The sequence below is a fragment of the Anopheles darlingi genome, chromosome 3 (assembly GCF_943734745.1).
Source record: "Anopheles darlingi chromosome 3, idAnoDarlMG_H_01, whole genome shotgun sequence".
NCBI classification, from domain to species: domain Eukaryota; kingdom Metazoa; phylum Arthropoda; class Insecta; order Diptera; family Culicidae; genus Anopheles; species Anopheles darlingi.
Genome location: NC_064875.1, coordinates 70,273,198 through 70,291,122, shown reverse-complemented (window position 1 = coordinate 70,291,122; position 17,925 = coordinate 70,273,198). Strand labels below are relative to the sequence as shown.

The 17,925-nt window shown below is 51.6% G+C and overlaps 2 protein-coding genes across 2 annotated transcripts; one reads left to right on the top strand and one right to left on the bottom strand.

Moving 5' to 3' along the window:
• Positions 1-771: 771 nt before the first annotated feature.
• On the bottom strand, positions 772-5,156 carry LOC125956904 (zinc finger protein GLI1-like). Its single transcript, XM_049689177.1, has 3 exons — positions 3,998-5,156; positions 2,235-2,508; positions 772-2,142 (listed from the first exon to the last, which is right to left on the bottom strand). The coding sequence occupies exons 1-3, from the start codon at positions 4,564-4,566 to the stop codon at positions 1,387-1,389; spliced, it is 1,599 nt and encodes a 532-aa protein (XP_049545134.1). The 5' UTR covers positions 4,567-5,156; the 3' UTR covers positions 772-1,386.
• Positions 5,157-8,965: 3,809 nt separating this feature from the next.
• Positions 8,966-15,476, top strand: LOC125956842 (cilia- and flagella-associated protein 44). The gene is made up of 9 exons (XM_049689067.1): positions 8,966-9,087; positions 9,164-9,315; positions 9,384-9,740; positions 9,782-11,297; positions 11,365-12,003; positions 12,068-12,175; positions 12,424-12,607; positions 12,675-14,381; positions 14,448-15,476. The coding sequence occupies exons 1-9, from the start codon at positions 8,966-8,968 to the stop codon at positions 15,474-15,476; spliced, it is 5,814 nt and encodes a 1,937-aa protein (XP_049545024.1).
• The last annotated feature ends 2,449 nt before the right edge of the window (positions 15,477-17,925 follow it).

Sequence of the window (17,925 nt, the reverse complement as noted above, 5' to 3'; positions counted from 1 at the left end):
CCCGAGCAGGGGGAGGTCTTAGCATGGGACCACCAACCGCGCCCAGATAACCGCCGCGACGCTCCGTTAATTGAATAACACTATAACGAGGGGTTGCTTATCGGTGGCCAGGTCTTTAATTATTTGCACCAAAGGCGGCCAGAGCACCTGGCGCCGGGTTGGCGTCGGGTTGAAACAGTTCTCCGGAACACGGTTGCACGGTTAGTCTGAGTTCCACCGTAGTCTCGTCGACAACCGCGTCGCCTACTCTCACCGGAGATTCCTCACGTGGATCCAGTTTAAAGTGTGCTTCATTATGCTGTTGCCGGTGGTGCTGATGCTGCTGTCCTCCTGCTGCTGCTGCTGGTTGGTATCCGGCATACCTACCACAACATCCTTCGATACAATCGTTGCGAACTCGGGCGACGATTTTGTTGGCGATAGCCGCGCAGGACCGTTTGAGCTTCGTCCACCATTTCCGGCCACCTCTACGGAAGCACCAACCACGACCGGTGGTAGCGGATTGCTAGGGGCTACCGGGTTACCAGCGCTTGGCTTGGGGACTCAACCTTCCGCCCCCGGTTCGGCGGTAAAGTCCTCGTTGATAATGGGCGCGTTCCAGGCCATCATCACTCCGTTCGATCCAAGCATGCTCGGAAATGTCATCGGAGCACTCGGTGGTGGTGGTGGTGGTTCCAGTGGAGTTCCCAGTTTTCCGAGTTTTCCTATCGCATCCCCGAAACCGACCTAACATTTCCTCATGGCCATGAGCTTGGCTTTATCACGATCGCGGCCCTTTATGAAAAAACAGTATTTATTTATCCACTCCACAATAGTTGGTTCAACCGCGATTTGTAACAAAGTGTATTTGTGTTTTTAGTTAATAATAAAGAAATTGAGTTTCAATTCAAACCACAGATTGCGCACCTCGTTATCTCTCTCTCTCTCTCTCTCTCTCTCTCTCTCTCTCTCTCTCTCTCTCTCTCTCTCTCTCTCTCTCTCTCTCTCTCTCTCTCTCTTCTACTCTCTTTCGATTATCTGCCAGCATATTTGCATGTTGCTCATGTTCCACTTGGTAGTCACAGCAAATTCAAAAAACCAGCTTGAACGGGTTGCTCGCTCAGTGCATGAGGCGGTTGCATAGTTTTGGTCTAGCTAGCCCGCCAGCCCACCAGCACCAGCAGTGTTGCGCTTTTTAGCATATTTAGTGCTGATAAAAATATAAACGGCGTAACGGTGGCCGGTGCCTTCATTGTTTAATCATGTGTGTAAAATAGTAAAACATCTTACAAGCTAACAAAATCCATCAGTTGCGTTGTAGAACACAGTATAAGTTTGGTTGTAATAGAAAGGGTAGAATAGTAGGGGATAAAAAGAAGGGGCAGCGACCTCGCGCCGGGTATACTATTAACGGTGATGTATAGTGAGATCGAGCGGACCATCGACGTCCATCCGGAGCGATCGAGATTTCCGCATGCCGTTGAGCTGCTGTATGGCGAGGCAAAGTTCCTCGTCCTCGAGCGCCTTCGGGCGGAGCGTTTGCCCCGGCTCATTGGCCGGCTCAGTCGCAGAGTATGGCACCAGATCCAGTGGCTCTGCCTTCCCCCTCTGGTTATCCGTACCACCATCACCTCCTGTAGCATCGGAATCATCCCCATCCTTTGTCATCCGCACATCGCTAACACGTCCGTACGTATCTCTCGATAAAGAGTCCACGATCCAGAGCGAAGCGTCACGGTAGACGCTCTGGGTCACAGGCCCATAGTGATGGCAACGACGGTAGTCATCGTACGCCAGCTTCTCCTCCTGTTCCTGTGCCTCTGGACCACAGTCTAGATTGACCACATCGATCAGTACACCGGTGTCGGTATCGGAGTCATAGTCCGGCGTACGACAACCGGCTGCACTGGTACCCTGGGACGTTCCAGACTTGGTGCTATCCTGCGAGAAACTCTCAAAATCCATGCAAACCATATCCGCCAGCAGCTGCTGGGGTCCGCCGTGGCTCGAGTGTTTGAACGTCTTGACGTGTTTGCGCAATGACGACGGATCGGTGTAGCGCTTGTTGCATCCGGACACTTTGCACACATACGGCTTGTCGTTCGAGTGTGTCCGAGTGTGCTTAAAACGATCCGATGAATTCGAGTAGGCCTTGTTGCATCCCTACAAGTAGAGCAGTAGAACCATTAGTGTGCATTAGGAATACCATGGTAACTACTCCGCGATGGCTGCTACGACACTCGGCCGACACTTACCTCCACAGGGCAAACGTACGGCTTCTCGCCCGAATGTGAGCGCAAATGGATCTTGAGGTTTTCGGCACGCGAGAAGCACTTGCCACACTTGCCGCACTGGTGCGGTTTCTCCTTGGTGTGTGTGCGCACGTGCACCAGCATCTTGTAGCGTGCGTTAAAGCCCCGATCCTGGCGCATGCAACGCTCCCAGCGGCAATAGTACAGGTTGTCCAGCCCGATAACTGCATGTTTCGCCGTTACATGGCTGGCTAAATCTTCCAGCTTGAAAAATACACTGTTGAAGAGAGAAAAGACATGTGCGTTAGTGGAGACCATGATGTAGCAGAAAGCGGCCGTGTCACGATGCCAGCTGACGATGGGCCTCCCATCCGACGTCATTATACCACCAGACGCGACGCGAAGACGGAAGATTGATAAGATACATGAGCGCACGGGAGATCGGTCTGTTGTCGATGATCGACGGCTTCGTGTTCCAGTTTTATTTTAAGATTATTATCTCACCGCCTCCTGCCCCCCTCCCCCCTGCCTCATGCCCTTGACGGGTGAGGTACACTTAGAAAACACCTGAGGATTCCGGAAATAGACTTATCAGCATCAGGCAGGTGTGGTCTGCTTTCCAAGGCGACCCAATAGCAACCACAATGTTAAGGCCGACTACAGGATCCCCTAACATTTGATAATGTTGCGAAATCGGAACACGATTTGTAGCGCTGGTCGGGTGTTTACGGAACAACCTAGCCGAGCGGCATACGTCATATCAACTTCAACTTCAACTTCGCCTCTATGCCTTGGACAGTTGGTTTTTGGCACAAAGATTAGTGAGAATTGCGAAGCCTTTTGCGAAGGCCAGCGAGGGGAATGGTCGTTTTGGGAGGTACTGATAACGGTCTGTTTGCCAAGCCCAACACATCACCGTCGCTTTAATCTTTTCCAAGCGCGGCGTTTCGGGTCGCTCTTTCTCACTTACTCTTTGCGCGCATTGAGCAAATGCTCGAGGGATGACTGAAAACAGAAAACCAAGAGGAAGGGATGTGATATGGAATCATTCGAAATTAGCTCACGGCACGGCATTAGCAGTGGAGTACAGGCAGCGGGGAGCGAAGAAGCGGCGTGTTCCAGCGGCATGTTATGCTTATGCGCTTCTTCAAAACAAATACATGCCTCACCGGCGTGCAACACGACGAGATTGAACTCTGTATTATTTTTAAGGACGAAAACAAACTACCAACAACATCCAAGCCACAGCAGCATATAACAGCGAATGGTTTGTTTTGGGGAAAAAATAATTAAAATTGAACTTTTCCAGCTCTCAGTAGTAGGGCTCCCTTCTATCGTTGGCAAGCTCGCGCACACCAACCGGAGACCAGGAAATGCCATCGTAGGGGATTAAGTCAGGTGTCAGGTATCCACAGCCGCAGATGGCCACACAGGGCGGCCCCCAGAGTCGCATCGCGCGAAAGATACGTGGACGTGTGCACATTCGGCTCTAGTGTTTGCTTTAGCCTCCGGTGGCCAGGGGTGCCCGTGTTGTGCCCGATTGCCGCGGTGTTTTGTTGCCTCTATCTAGAGGACAATATCTTATGATCCGCGGCCCGAGGCGATGAGCGTGATAAGAAGCTTCACCCGCAGCTAGCGAAGCTGCGAGCACCACCGAGAGTGCGGATCCAAAAGCTCGTACGGATCGTACCATTACCAGAGATCATTCCAGGTCCACTCTGCCCATTCTTATCAACCGTTTTTCCTTCTTTTTTTTTGTCACTTACCAGTAGCAGTTCTCCCAGCGACAGATGAACTCTTCGACTGTTTCCGGTTCCGACGGATCGGTGCTACTGGTGTCGGTGTCGGCATCGCCTTGTACCGGCACAACCTGCTGATTCTGGACCTTCATGATGACGGAATCGCGAAGACCGACCACCGTCGATCCGTTCGAGTGAAGCGACATCTCGCTGACCGTCCGCTCCATCAGTAGTGGCGGTGTATGCGGTGGTGACAACGGCGTACCCGTTGTCAGATGATCCTGTGCTCCAGTTGCTCCGGGGGGTCCCGCGTTGAGGTAGAAATAAAGCGGTGATGATGGCCGCACTGGCGAGGCCGCTGGCAGTGGGACACCGGCGGCCGATGCAACGGCGGCAACGGCCGCAGCCGCTACCGAGTTTGGGGCCGGGTTCGTCGGTGATTGCATCGGAAGAATGAAGTCGTACGGATGATGGTACGGTGGTGTGATCGGTAGATGATATCCAAGCCGGTCATTGACCACCGGCGGCGAGGACTGGTAGTAGTAGAAAGGCTGTAAGCCCATCCTGTACGGAATGGTTTCTTTGTTGATTAGCATCTTGCCACCTTCGGCTTTACAGTCATTTACAAGTCACTACAAGCCCCCCTCTGTTTGCGGCACACTTCTCTGTTTTAGTATCCCAGCCCTGGCTGTCTCTCGTGGCACGATTTGTAATCTTCTTTGTCACACACCGACAGCTTTCGGGTGGCCTTGCATTATCTCACTCGCCCCACCGGCCGTTATCTACTAGATCATTTAGAACCTCCTTCTTCTTCTTCACAGAATCTCCCGGGAGCGACACCCAAAGACCCACTTGCACCCCGGAAGCGCTATAAGTACAAATTAGTGCCACACTTTTTCGTCTTCGCCTTTGATTTTCGGTTCACAAAATGGCTTCCTCATGTGCGTCACTCACAAGATCCGTTTTCTGTCTTACGATCGCGCTGTCGGACCGGATCAGAATGCTGCGTGCTGTGTGTCTGTGTGTGTGTGCGCGCACGCGAACGCGATGATCGCGAGTGCAGAGAAGCAGACTGAAACGAGGGGTGAGTTCTACGCGAGCGGAACACACAGCACCAACGACCGGCGTGGTGCTTCCGAGTGGCTCGAGACTCAAACCGTTACTAAACGCTTGGGGCGGCCGCAGCGCGCTCTACACATTTGTAAGCGCTGCGCGGACTAAGCGCGCCCGCTTTTAATAGGGTGCCAGAGGGGGGGGGGGGGGGGGGGGCACTCACCACACACGGAGGACCCTCCAGCAGGTCTTATCAGGTCCCGCTATAGGCGCGTTATATGACGCGGCGTACTCACGCGTTTTGGGTCGTCTATCACCACCACTACCAACACGGACAACGTGGACCACCGGTAGCGTGGGGCGAGAATCACTACCACCACCACCATCACCACCGCCAACATCCCATCCATTTTTACCGAAAGCGTGGGACCCGCGAGAACATTACCGAAGGTCTGGAACTTTGCAATGCCCTCCGCGTCGAGGCGCCGCTATACAGCTGTGTGTGCGTGTGTTGCGGGGAGGGGATTTCGTATATGTGTTCGTCTGTTTGTGCAGACAAATCGTGGCGCGGCGATAAAATCACGATGACATCTTCGTTAACTCGGAACCGTGCCGTGCCCAGAACCAAGATAAGAAAGGCCGCCGGCTGTTACGTACACACACCGGCCGAGCGGGGGGGTGGGGTGAAGCGCAAGGTGGAAGTGACCGCTGTGGCTTCCAGTACCTAGGGCAACAAGCACTGCTCGTGTGTCTCGTCTCTGGCACGAGATGGAGGCGCCTAGTTCCTCGAGTCGTCCACACTCCAGCCGCTGGTTATTAGCCGCGAGTAAACAGCGGCATGCGCCACTTCGGAGTGTGAGGCTTCAACGATCTTCATCTAGATTTGCTCTAGAGATTCATAATGTTCCACCCATCGATGGTGTTATCACCCTTTGTAGCACACTCCACAGGCTTTGTTCTATTTTATTAGCAACCATCGAGACACGCGCCACCTGGATCCAAGAAGTCACAGAAGGAAAAAAGTCACACAGACAAAGACTGCTTGGATCCAGGGGGAACTTCCAATTGAAGCTCGCTTCACATACAGTAGAGACGCGATAGCATCGACCACCAGCGTAGTAGGCCAGTAGGTATTGCGTAGTTGGCGGAAGACGCGACGATCTCTTGTCGACGCTAATGTTAAGTGCCGTGTTGTCCTATTCCAGTCCATATGGGGGGTGGCCAGACTGTAGCGGCCCCACCGATAACAAACGAAAACATGTCTGGATCGCGCTTGTATCAACTACCGCTCGTTCGCGTGCTGTCGATCATATCGATGGCGTCCACTGGCTCCACTCGACCGTGGTCGCTCGCACCACTTCCGATTCTGGTTCTAACCACGTGATGGTCCTTCCCCTATCCTCTCTTCCTTTTCCTGACGTTTAGTCACATTTGGGAATCACCAAAAAAAGTAGACCCCCTGATAATCCAGTTTCAGCGGCGGTACAGCATCAGGCTGGTCGATCGGTCATAGAACGCACACGCTGGGCGTGATGGTTCCAATATGATAACAGACGAGGCGACGACCAGTATGCACTTTCGTGTGGGCTGTACACCAGCTCGAACCGGTTCGCGAGCAACGCGTGGACTTGCATCATCATCCTCATCATCATCATCATCATCATCATCGTCGTCGGATCGTTGATCCTGTTTGAACCGGATCGGGGAGAAGTAGAGCAACCGTCTATGGCGCATATCGATTCTGAGCATCGACTGGCACCGAGACTGGCCCGCTACGCCATCGACGACGCGTCAGTCAGGGTCGTCATTCATTTACACGGGACCCCAACATGGACTACGTCCCGTCAAAGCAAACCCGTGGAGACGACGGCGACGACCGTACTGCGCATTACAGGACCATCGCGGTCGGCGCGTCCCATTGCGGCTAGTGATTTGTAGTTTGCCAGTAGTATTTACACGCAATCATTCACCAGGTTCAGCGGTTGCCGTTCGTAGCGTTCCGTAGAACTGCAAACATTGACTTTCATCGGGCATAGATCATTGATAAGCGGCAGTGACAGTGTGCCCCCGGGCCGGACCTTAGAGGCGCACGAGTTGGAAAAGGTGTTCCTGAGGCACCTCACGCGGCAGAAATCCAGCTGTCTGTCTGTGTCGCCTGGTATGACTTCTGTTTTGCAAACATTCCAGCGCTTGACGTACGATCTCTCTCTCTCTCTCTCCCAGGGGGGGGGGGGGGGGTGGACTGTTTAGTTTTTGAAATACTCACAATTCCCGGGCATCTCATTCGATCTGCTTCCACGAGTCATTCCCGACGGAATTATCATGGTGCACCTCTTACCAGCAGCAGCGATAGCGAGGAGGATCGCATCCGAATGTAATCTACCACCCCTGCGAGGCGAGAATCCGGTTGCGGGCGGTTCCACTCTCGATTGTCCATCGGGTGTGGGATGGCCTCGGTGAACGCTTATCGCACCGAACAGAGTCTACGAATTACGGAACCAACCCGATGTGCGGGTCGACCCATGCCCGACTGTCCCTGATCCGTGAATCCCACCCAGCGTACCCAGCTGATACCAATCCATCTATAGCGGATCTATCTATGATGTGCGCTCGTGCACCATATTGGCAATCGGGATTCGATGTTACATCAGGTAGCAAGATTGAGGAAGTGGACGTTACGAATAATTCTCGAAGAGCCTGAAACGATCTATGCAGTCAAGTCAAACTTATCGAAACAGCGTCCTCCACTGGCGTGTAGATCACTCACTGAGGGGGTGACGAAAACTAGGAAACACCATCCGGGTGGTATTAACCCGGAGGGTTATCTGAACCGGACTGAACTGGATTGAAATCGATTCTAGCCAGCACCAGCTTCGCCTGCTGGAGCTGGTGGCTTTCTTATCACCGTCATTCAATCCATCGAATCGGCCCCCGGCTAGTCCGGCTTGCCCCACTTAGACCACAACTGCATTCACAAAACGGGGGGGAATGATTTTACAATTCCTTGTTACCGCTGTCTCCCCCGCCCTTCATCGATTAGTCTGACTCTGATGGTGGCTGTGCATGCGGATAGCTCGGGATTCACGTCGGTTCCCCCAGACGGTTGTACTTTGCTCCCCACGCGAATCAATCCGCTTGTAATGTTCGCTAAACCAAAAATAGACGCAGACACACAGAGAGGTTTAAGGAACTGGTACGAGCCGGTTTCGGCTACCTGTACCTCCTACCCCCATGTCCTATAGCCCAGGCGTGATTTCGTGATGGAAAAGCACTGGCACTGGGCGCTGATAAATTACGAACCAATGCAATATCGTCCCCGATTACCTATGAACCATGAATCGGGGGACGGCGACAGACCCAACGAACGGCGGGCTTATCGCAACCTGTTGAAACGACGCCATCGTGTTTCATCAGCATCGTGACCATCTCCATGACGCCATGTAAGCAGGTGGCAGGGTGCAGTGCGCAGGGCACAGGGGTTGCTACGATTTATCGTGTTAGACGGTCAATGAACGCTCTCCCACCCGGGGGTGCCCCCGACTGGTTTGATGTATGATCTAGATGCCCCAACGCGTGATACGATCGCGTTCCGATACCTACTGATACCCCGATACTGATCGGAAGTGCATCAAATGTGCAAGAAGAGAGAGAGAGAGAGTTGACCTCAATGATCGACTGATTGTCGATCGATCGAGGGAACGAGTAACAACATTCACAAAAAAAAACCAAACACAATGCAATAAAGAAAATGAACTGCAAACCCGAAAGGTCGCGGCATTTCCTTATGAAATCTAGTAAACAAACTAAAGCGCGGTCGCTATGCCAAATGCGTGCGTATCCTTAGCAACACCGCCCGGGTGTTCCCGTAGCAGGCATTTATGTTCACAGGACAAGCGTGTTAGTCTGCAAACATCTTTCTTGCTGGAAACACACACGTCCCCGATGAACGGAACCACTTCGAAGGATTCCGGTGATCCAAAGCGGCGTTACGATGGAAGATCTCTTATATCCAAGCCAATCCGAAACTCGTCTTGCACGGTACCGAACGAGCTGCTTGAATTTGAGTTAGTATTGCATCGGTCGAGCCGAATAGAAAGCCACGAATCGTAACCGGTTGGTACTCTCCTTGTTCCCCCTTAGCTATTCCTATGGATACGACTGCAAACGTTACTTCAATTTGTGCAAAATCGATGAAAACGTCCTGGTGTTTGCCTCCGGTAACTTGATTCACTTCTTTCACGTTGCATCTCGCACGGTGACTACTCGGCGTAGTTCTACCGGTGGTGGTATCGGTTGTGTTACGGTATGGTCACCAGATTTACTTCCTCCCTATCTCGGGCACTGACTAACGGGTTGCGAGATTTCCTGCTCCTGGTACAGGTCAATCCCAGCGAGGAGTTTTGTCATTTGACGGTCGGTGAGAATGGTACGGATCCACCGATTATCATCTATCAGTATCCGGAGATGGAGGTGGTCAGCATCTTGATCGGTGGTACAACGGCCGGATACTCTCGCATCGATTACACGGCCGATGGACGATTGCTTATCTCGCAGGGCATCGAACCGGATTACATGCTCACGGTGTGGAATTGGGCGGAAGGAGAGATTGTGCTGCGCTGCAAGTCCTTCTCCAACGATGTCATCAACGTCATGTTCTCGCCGAGTGTGCCGGGACATATTACAACTTGCGGTAATGCTCCCGTCCGCCAGTACGGATGTACCACTAAAAGTGTCTCTCGCTCGTTTTTATGCTTTTAGGTCTAGGTCACATTAAGTTTTGGAGAATGTCAAACACCTTTACCGGGCTAAAGCTACAGGGTGAGCTGGGTCGCTTCGGTAAGACGGAAATCTCCGATATTATCGGCATTCTGCCTCTGCCGGACGAGAAAGTCCTCTCCGGTTGCCAGTGGGGTAACATTCTGGTGTGGGATGGTGGACTTATTAAGCTCGAGGTATGCCGGAAGGCCCGTAAACCCTGCCACGAAGGGCCGATCACGCAGCTAAGCATGCGTGGCGGTGAGGTGATGACTGCCGGGCTGGATGGTAAGATCAAAATCTGGTTCTGGGAGACGGTCGAGCTGGCCGACCCACCCGATGAGGATCGGTTCGTGGAGATTGAACCAATCATGGAGTTTCGGATCGGTGGCGATGCGCACCATCATAGCGAACTGATGTGTTTGGTTAGTAAGCAAACGCAAGAAGACTTTCAATGGTATGCTCAGGATGGTGCCGGTGGGATATGGTTGTGCGATCTAACGCCCGCTCATCATACGGAACCACCGCAGCAGCTATTCCAATGCCATGCCGGTGCCATTGCGGCCGTTCAGGCCAGTCCCGTCTCTAATCACGTCGCCACGCTTGGTGTAGATGGCAAACTGTGCGTTTACGATTACTCCAAACGGGAGCTCCTGTTAACGCATCAGTTCCAATGCCCAGGACGAACGATGCTTTGGATTCCTCCGACGCTGGACCCTACCGGTGCTATTCTAGTGCTGGGGTTCAATGATGGATTTCTGCGTACGGTGGCCGTTAATCTGCACGATGGGCATCTAGCCTACCCCGAGAATCGAGTCAACTTGATCCAACTACTAAAACCGCACGGCCACCCCGTGACGGCATTGTCACTAAATGAACGCGAAACCATCCTGGTGTCCGGCTCAGAGGACAAAACCATCTTCGTGCATCGTTGTGTCGGCAGTGATCCTCATGTGGTTCTTGAACCGATCGGTCTCGTGTACACACCATCGGCGGTAACATCGATTAGCTGGAAGCCAGCAACCCTGTCTACGGCTCTCGTAGGCTGCCGCCATGGTCAGTTGCTGGAAGTGGAGCTCCCGGAGGATCTGGTGGAATACACCACCATCTCGTACCATCTGCGCCACGTGGAAATCAAGCAGCTAGCATTCCAATCGGTCAAATCGGAAATCAAGCGAAATCTTCTGGTGGCTGAAATCGAAAAGCGGAAACAGGAAAAGCGTGCACGGAAGCAGCAGACACTCGACCGGATGAAGCAGGACAATCCCAAGGCGGAGATCAATGAGGAAGCATTTTTGGCTGATTCGGATGACGAGCAAGAGCTGGAACCACTGTACATCCCGAAAGTGCCTAACCCGATCCTTTGGGCTCGTTACACCGACGAGGACACACTGTGGCTCGCAATGGGAGGGTACGATGCTGGATATGTGTACGAGTATGGGTTCGATGATGAGGATCCAATCTCTTGCACACCGATACAGGATGCCGAGGACACAGAGCTAACCTGCTATCTGCAGGAGTAAGTATCCCAAAGGCCGAGCAGTAGCATTGGCGATGTTCTTTTTACATTTTTTTGTTCGTCGCAGCACAAATTACATCATCTTCGGTACGAGCGATGGTGCCGTGAGGGTGAATCGAAGAAAACCCGACTTTCGGGATCTGGATGATCATTGGACGCTTCCGATGCACGACAATCGCACCGGGCGCGTCGTAGGCCTTGCATTTAGCTACGATTTTACCCATCTCTTCAGCATCGGTACCGATGGTAACTTGTTTGCCTATCGGTGGTACGGTGCAGGTGATGCCTTCAAAGCCGTACCACCGAAACCACTGGAGAAATGCGTCAAACGGGTGTTCGACATCGACGAGAGTAGTTTCCCTTCGCTGGAGGAACAGAAGGCACGCCGAGAGGCGGATCGTTTGGCGAAAATTGTGTCCGATCGACGGAGTGCCGTACAGCGGACTGTAGTCGAATATCGGAAACGATTCGAGGAACTGTTGGATCGCAATAGCCGGTTACCAGACGCGTACCGCATCCCGGTAACGGACTTTGTACTAGATGAACGTATCATGGATGATCTGAAGGAACAGCTCGCGGCCGAAATGAGGCTTGTGCATCGCCGGATGGCTTTCGATGTCGAAAAGGTACGCATTACAGCCGAGAAGCTTCATCGTTTCTTCCTGGAACCGCTCGAGAGTTTCCCGATAGAGGTATTGGCTGTTAGGTGAGTTGAAGAAGCAGTGGATATGTGGAGCATATGTGATCACATATGGCGCAATTCATTCCAGGGGTGGACAGAGTGTCAAGAGTTTTCGCATCGAGAGGCTTGATGAGGAATACGTTTCTACCTTTGCAAAGGTGGAGAAGCTTGTCGAAGAAGAGGAACTTCGCAAACGGTAAGCGATGGATTTGATATTGCATCCAGCGATAATGACAAAAAAAACTTAACCCAATATAAAAACTAACACTTTTTTTTTAAACAAAGCCGCTTCATTGAGTTATGTAAAGATCCGGAGGACAGGTTTGTGCCAATCATATGATATGTATTTCACGATTTGCGCTTTCCACTACCTTCATAAAAGTGCACAGATCATAACATAAAAAATGATAGCGTACGTCTCTAATGTTTTTTTCTTTTACCCAGGGTTCCCGAGACGTCTCCTACAAAGCGCAGGGATCGGCGTAAGGATTCACAAATTCAACGAAAAGAATCGTTCCTCGAAGGCTTATCGCAATCGACGATCGATTTCAAGCTCGAAAGTAAAATGAGACGACTTCTAGCGAAGTACCGCGACCGAAAGAACCAGGAGACGGTTCGACAACAAGAGGTATAATGAATCTTATTTAATGGTTTACCTCGGATCTAATTTTAATGTGCATTCCATACGCGTTCAGTGGGAAGAGCATAAGGGCTCGAAACCGGATCCAAACATTAATGATCCCGCAGATGATTTGGCTATCAAAGAGGCGGCCAGCTCCATCGGAGACTACAACCTGAAGAGTGATCCCGAGTATGAACCAACCGAGGAGCAGGTCGAAAGCGCCATTGGCAAATATCGAGAGTTACTGCGAGTTCGCCAGCAAATGTTTGATATCCAGAGAGACTACAACCTCAAGGTGTTTGCGCTGAGAGAACAGAAGCTTTCGCTTATGCACTACGTGACGAAGCAGAAGGCTAAGCTGCGCGTGATTCACGAGGAACTGCCAAGCGATAAACAGCGACAACTTCCGGTAGAGGTAACGATCAACCTAGAAGTGGAGTACGCGGACGATCAGTACAAGTTTGAAGAGGACCGGACCCGGTTCGATCAATCGATCGAGAAAATTAAAGCGCAAGGACAGACTAAACCGGACTTGGATCATACCGATTCCATCATAAAAGATGCTCTAGGATTGGCCCCAAGCACCCCTAAAACGGTCCTCAATAGACACGAGCAAGAACTGCGAGATATGCGCCTCATTAAGAAGCTGTTTAAGCAAGACAAAATCATCGATAAGGTGGCGCGGCGCATCGATCAGTTCGATCAGGAGCTAAAAGCTCTTTCCCAAGAGCGGCTGCAAGTCGAGACGGATGCAAAGTTGCTGGAAAACTTTCAGCTAACGCTCTACCAGGAACTGTGGATCTTGAAGGATTTCAGTAAAATAGAGTCAGAGATCGTCCATTCCGTGGAACAGATCACACTCGAACGCAATGATTTGCTGAAGTCGGTACACGATGCGCGGGCGGCGATCGAGCAGGTAGAACAGGAAATTGAGACGATACAGAAGGAGCAGCGATCGAACTTACAGCGCTTCAACTCCAGCTGCCTAGACAACGAGTTTTCCAAGGTGATGAAACGGATTTACAAGAAAAAGTATAAACCTTGTAAGATCAACGACAACGACTCAGACTCGTCGTCCGAGTACTCTTCCGAGGACATTGACGGCCTGGAGGGCACTAATGATAACGAGGTGAGCAAAGTGTTTCTGGATGTTAATCAATGTCCGGCCGGATGCGACCAGGAACTGTACACGCTGGCGATACAACTGCGCAACGAGAAGCTTGAGCTGCAGCGCCGCTACTACGCCGAGGATAGAACGCTGAAAGAGATGCACAAAAATCTGGAAAACTTGAAACCGAAACTGGTCGATACCGATTTGCGATTGGATGGGAAAAAGCGCGAGCTGCTGGAGCTGCGGCGAGAGAAACAGCGACGATTGAACGATATCGATACGCTGGTGATTGTTAAAATGGATCAGATGCAGTACTTCCGAATCGAGACGGAGTTTCACGACGTAGAGAACAGTTTGATGTTCAATCGGGAGGCTTTACTGAAGCTGTACTCCCGTGTCGATCAACTGACAGCCGAAACGCTCGAAACAAAGCGAAAGCATCGAGTGAACGTGGTACACCTAGCGCGCATGAAGACGGACATTAAGTATATGCGGCAGCAGCTGGTCTCGCTCAAGGAGGTGATTAATGAGACAATGATGAAAAAGTTTGGCCGCGTAATCGATCTGGATGAGCTGGAGGAAACGATTCTACGCCAGTACACGTTCGAAATGCGCGCTAATCTAGACGACGTGAAGAGGACCTATGCCGAACGGACCAAGGAACTCAAGGTAAAGTATCGTATTTTTGTGGCACCATAGCCCAGTAGGCCTAAGGGGTCTTATTGTGTTTTCCAGAAACTGTTCGCCAAGAAACAAGAGGAATTGAAGAAAGTCATCCAGGAGGGCACGGAGAAGCTACACATCCTGACGGTGCTTCAAGAGGAGTACAATAATCTGGAAAAATCGTTGGCACACCAGAAGATACTGCTGGAAAAGCGCAACACCGCGCCGCCGCCAACTTACTCGGACGATCTAACGAAGCTGCGCGAGATAGCCAAGATACAGAAGGAGCAAATCAACACACTCCAGCGGGAGATCCGCACACTGAGCATGAAATGTAAACCGCTGTCGGCGGAAAGTCCCGATGTAGAGATCACCATTCCACCTCCGGTGACCGGTGGCAAACCAGTCCCAATGGCTGATGAATCGGTTTACAATGCGGTGATGGACTCGGCACCACCAAGTACCCGTGCCAGTTCACCGGATAACTTCCTCTACAATGAAATTTCCGGCCTAATCGACGATTTCCTAATGGAGCAGCTTGGTTCACACGTACTGCAGTCGGACATTAAGCGTGTCGTGAACCATCTGGCCCATTACCTATCGAACATCATTCACAACTTTGCCCCGGAGCATGCGAGCGATCTGTTGCCGCACATTATCGAAAATTTCAAGTCCTTCATTCCCGAGGAGCTACTCATCACGATCCCACCGCAGGCGATCGCGGAGCTGATCGAGAGCATTTTCCGCACTTTCAAGGAAGGCTACGATATCGATACGAAGGAGATACTGGGGGAGATCGTTAGCAACAGCCTGGAGATGATCTTTCCGGCCTCGCAGAACTACTCGCACAACATCCTGATGGACATCATGAAGCAGGTCCTGTCCACGCTGCATCTGGCCGACGTTAGCCATCCCGATACGATCGCATTCGTGGCCAACGGTATTCGTCACAAACCCGGCATCGATGCGGACGGTGTCAACGTGGAGCAGGTCTGCGAAGAGCTCCTGGTCTACGCACAGGAGAACACGGTCGAAGACATCACGCCAGAAACGATCCGGAGTGTAATCGAGGGTATTCTGAAGTGCGTCCGGGAACAGTAACAGTGTGATAGTATTCGTCAAATACAATGCGTAGTGGTGCGCGACTGTTCCTTCCCCATGCGATAATCAATTACCGGTGATGTGCGTAGCCGTAGGTTTACACTCGTTCAGCAGGTGAGTCGCAGCCACCCTTCCCGGGATAGCCCTTAGCGACAGACGCTGCATGCAAGGTTAGCACGCGGGACATGTCATGCGTCCGTGGCGTGCGTCCACGATGCGTTATCTTCGAGACCCGCGGAGGCACATACAATAGCGGTCCCTTGCGGTCGTGATCGCGCCGCATCGACCTCCATGCTGTTCGCGGTGTGTGCCCGCGCTTATCATGGTGGTTGAGGTAAACAAATTTGGGATTTTTTTGTTTTTGGTTTTTACCGTACCATTTTGCACCCCTTTCTCCTTCCCTCGCGCTGGTCAGGCTTGTTATTGATTCGCGAAAGATGCGCACCTTGTACAGCGGTTGCTGATTTTCTGCGATTATGATGGAAGCCATTGGGGATCGCTTTGATAAGCGTCTTTATTATCGTGCTGGTGTGTTTTCCTAGCATTTTGTATTTCCCGATACGACAGTGGGAAAGTTTCTCACTTCCCCCCTCAAAAAAAAAGGGGGGTTTCCAAAGTGGCCACGATAAGACAGCCATGAACCTTGGCTTGCGGAAACAGTAATCCTACGACGGTCAACCAGAGACGAGTGATAAGACCCGTGATGATTCACTTGATCCGGCACCGGAAGAATCACGATATGCGCGCGAGCTGGTGACCACCACCAGCTGGAGCATATCACGACGCGGCCATCGCATTTATCATTATTCAAAAGGATTGGCCGAAAAAGGTGGCGTTGGTTTTCCACCAGATAACGGTCGGAGCACGAGCATTCCACATGATGCTCGTAGCGACCGTGTGCACGCCAAATGTGCGCTCTAGCGCGGCTTATCGCCGTGAGTTGGCAAAATTGGTTTTGCGTACGGCTCCGAGGTGTGCGCGACCGAATGTCCTTGGGTGCGCGACGTGAATAATTTGTTTACGTGCCGACGGTGGTGGTGATAGTGGACCCACGGTGCACACGGCACGCCACGGACGCACTCGAACCAGGAACGGACCCGGTGTTGTTTGGACAACAAAATGTGAAGAGGTATTCTTGTCAATCTGGCTTTATCAGTCGGCGATTTGATTTCCTGTGCGCGCCCGCGAACCCGAACACGCGTTTGGCGGTGTCTGATAAACTGTGCGCCCGAAAACTACGTGAGGACCGAGCGCACACTTGCCCATCGTGCGCGCTGATAATGATGGATGGGCCTTTTTTGCGCAAAAAACATGTTGTTCGCAAAATCACAAACGACGACGAGTTTGTTGCTATGCGAAAGGGTTCTTCGCAGCAACGGGATAATCGGCGCGTCCCGCAACTCGCTCGGTAATTTTCTTTTTCTTGATCACCACACTTGGACGGTTTACACTCACCAGAGTCAGGTTTAAATCTGCTGTTCCATCATTATTTATCCGCAACTTTATTCTCTTTGTGGCACTGGGAACGAGTTAAAGAAACTCACTGCAAAAACTGTTGACAACAAGAGTCCTGAGCCTACCTCGATGATGCACCAGCACGCGATGCAGCTCGGTTCGTGTCACGTGACTCGCAGCAGCCGACTGCCGACGTGCTGAACCGGCGGTGACCGGCGTGGTGATGGAAAATCTGTCCGAAAAAGAAATCCACCCCCCAGGTGGGCGCGACGCATCGATGGTTTCGAGGTCCTGGCGGGTGGTCTGAGCATCTTCTTCGGCCGATGATCATAAATACCTCTCAGGGCTATGCTGCGCGACCGGTGCGGTGCTGTTATTGGTTGGTTGAGATTTCTTCGTCGCGGGAGATCAGCTGTTTTAAAATTATCCTCCATTCGCCGTAGGATGGCGCCGCATAGCCCAACATGAAGCATCACCGCATTGCACTTGGCTGTTTGTAAGTGCTTTTGAAGTTTTCTTGAAGCTAGTAGCAGATGAGTGACCTTTTCTGTTGCAGCAAACCAAGACAACCATCGTCGAAGGCATGATCATTCACGCCATGAGGTCCTATGGATTAGTTTAAAATAAAACAAAGTATTTTTGTGTCAAGGAACCACGTCCCAAGCAAACACGTTTTCGGTTGATTTGATGATCGTTCAAACATTGGAAAGTGCTTGGCCTCGCAGTTTTTTTTTACAATAACGAGTGCACGGGATTCCCCATTGCCAAAAAGGTATGTAACCGGGTCTATTAACGCTTAACAGACCCACAGGCAGAACAATTTCGGGTCTCTTAAACATTAAGAGACCAGGTTCCATATATTTTGCATACGGGGTTTAACAAACAACTTGCATACAAGGTAGCCGGCTAATGTTTAACCAGCCGCTATTCGGCCAGAAAATTGGCCGGTTAGTGGCCATCTTGTGGCATTAAAGCAAAAACGGCAAACAATCAA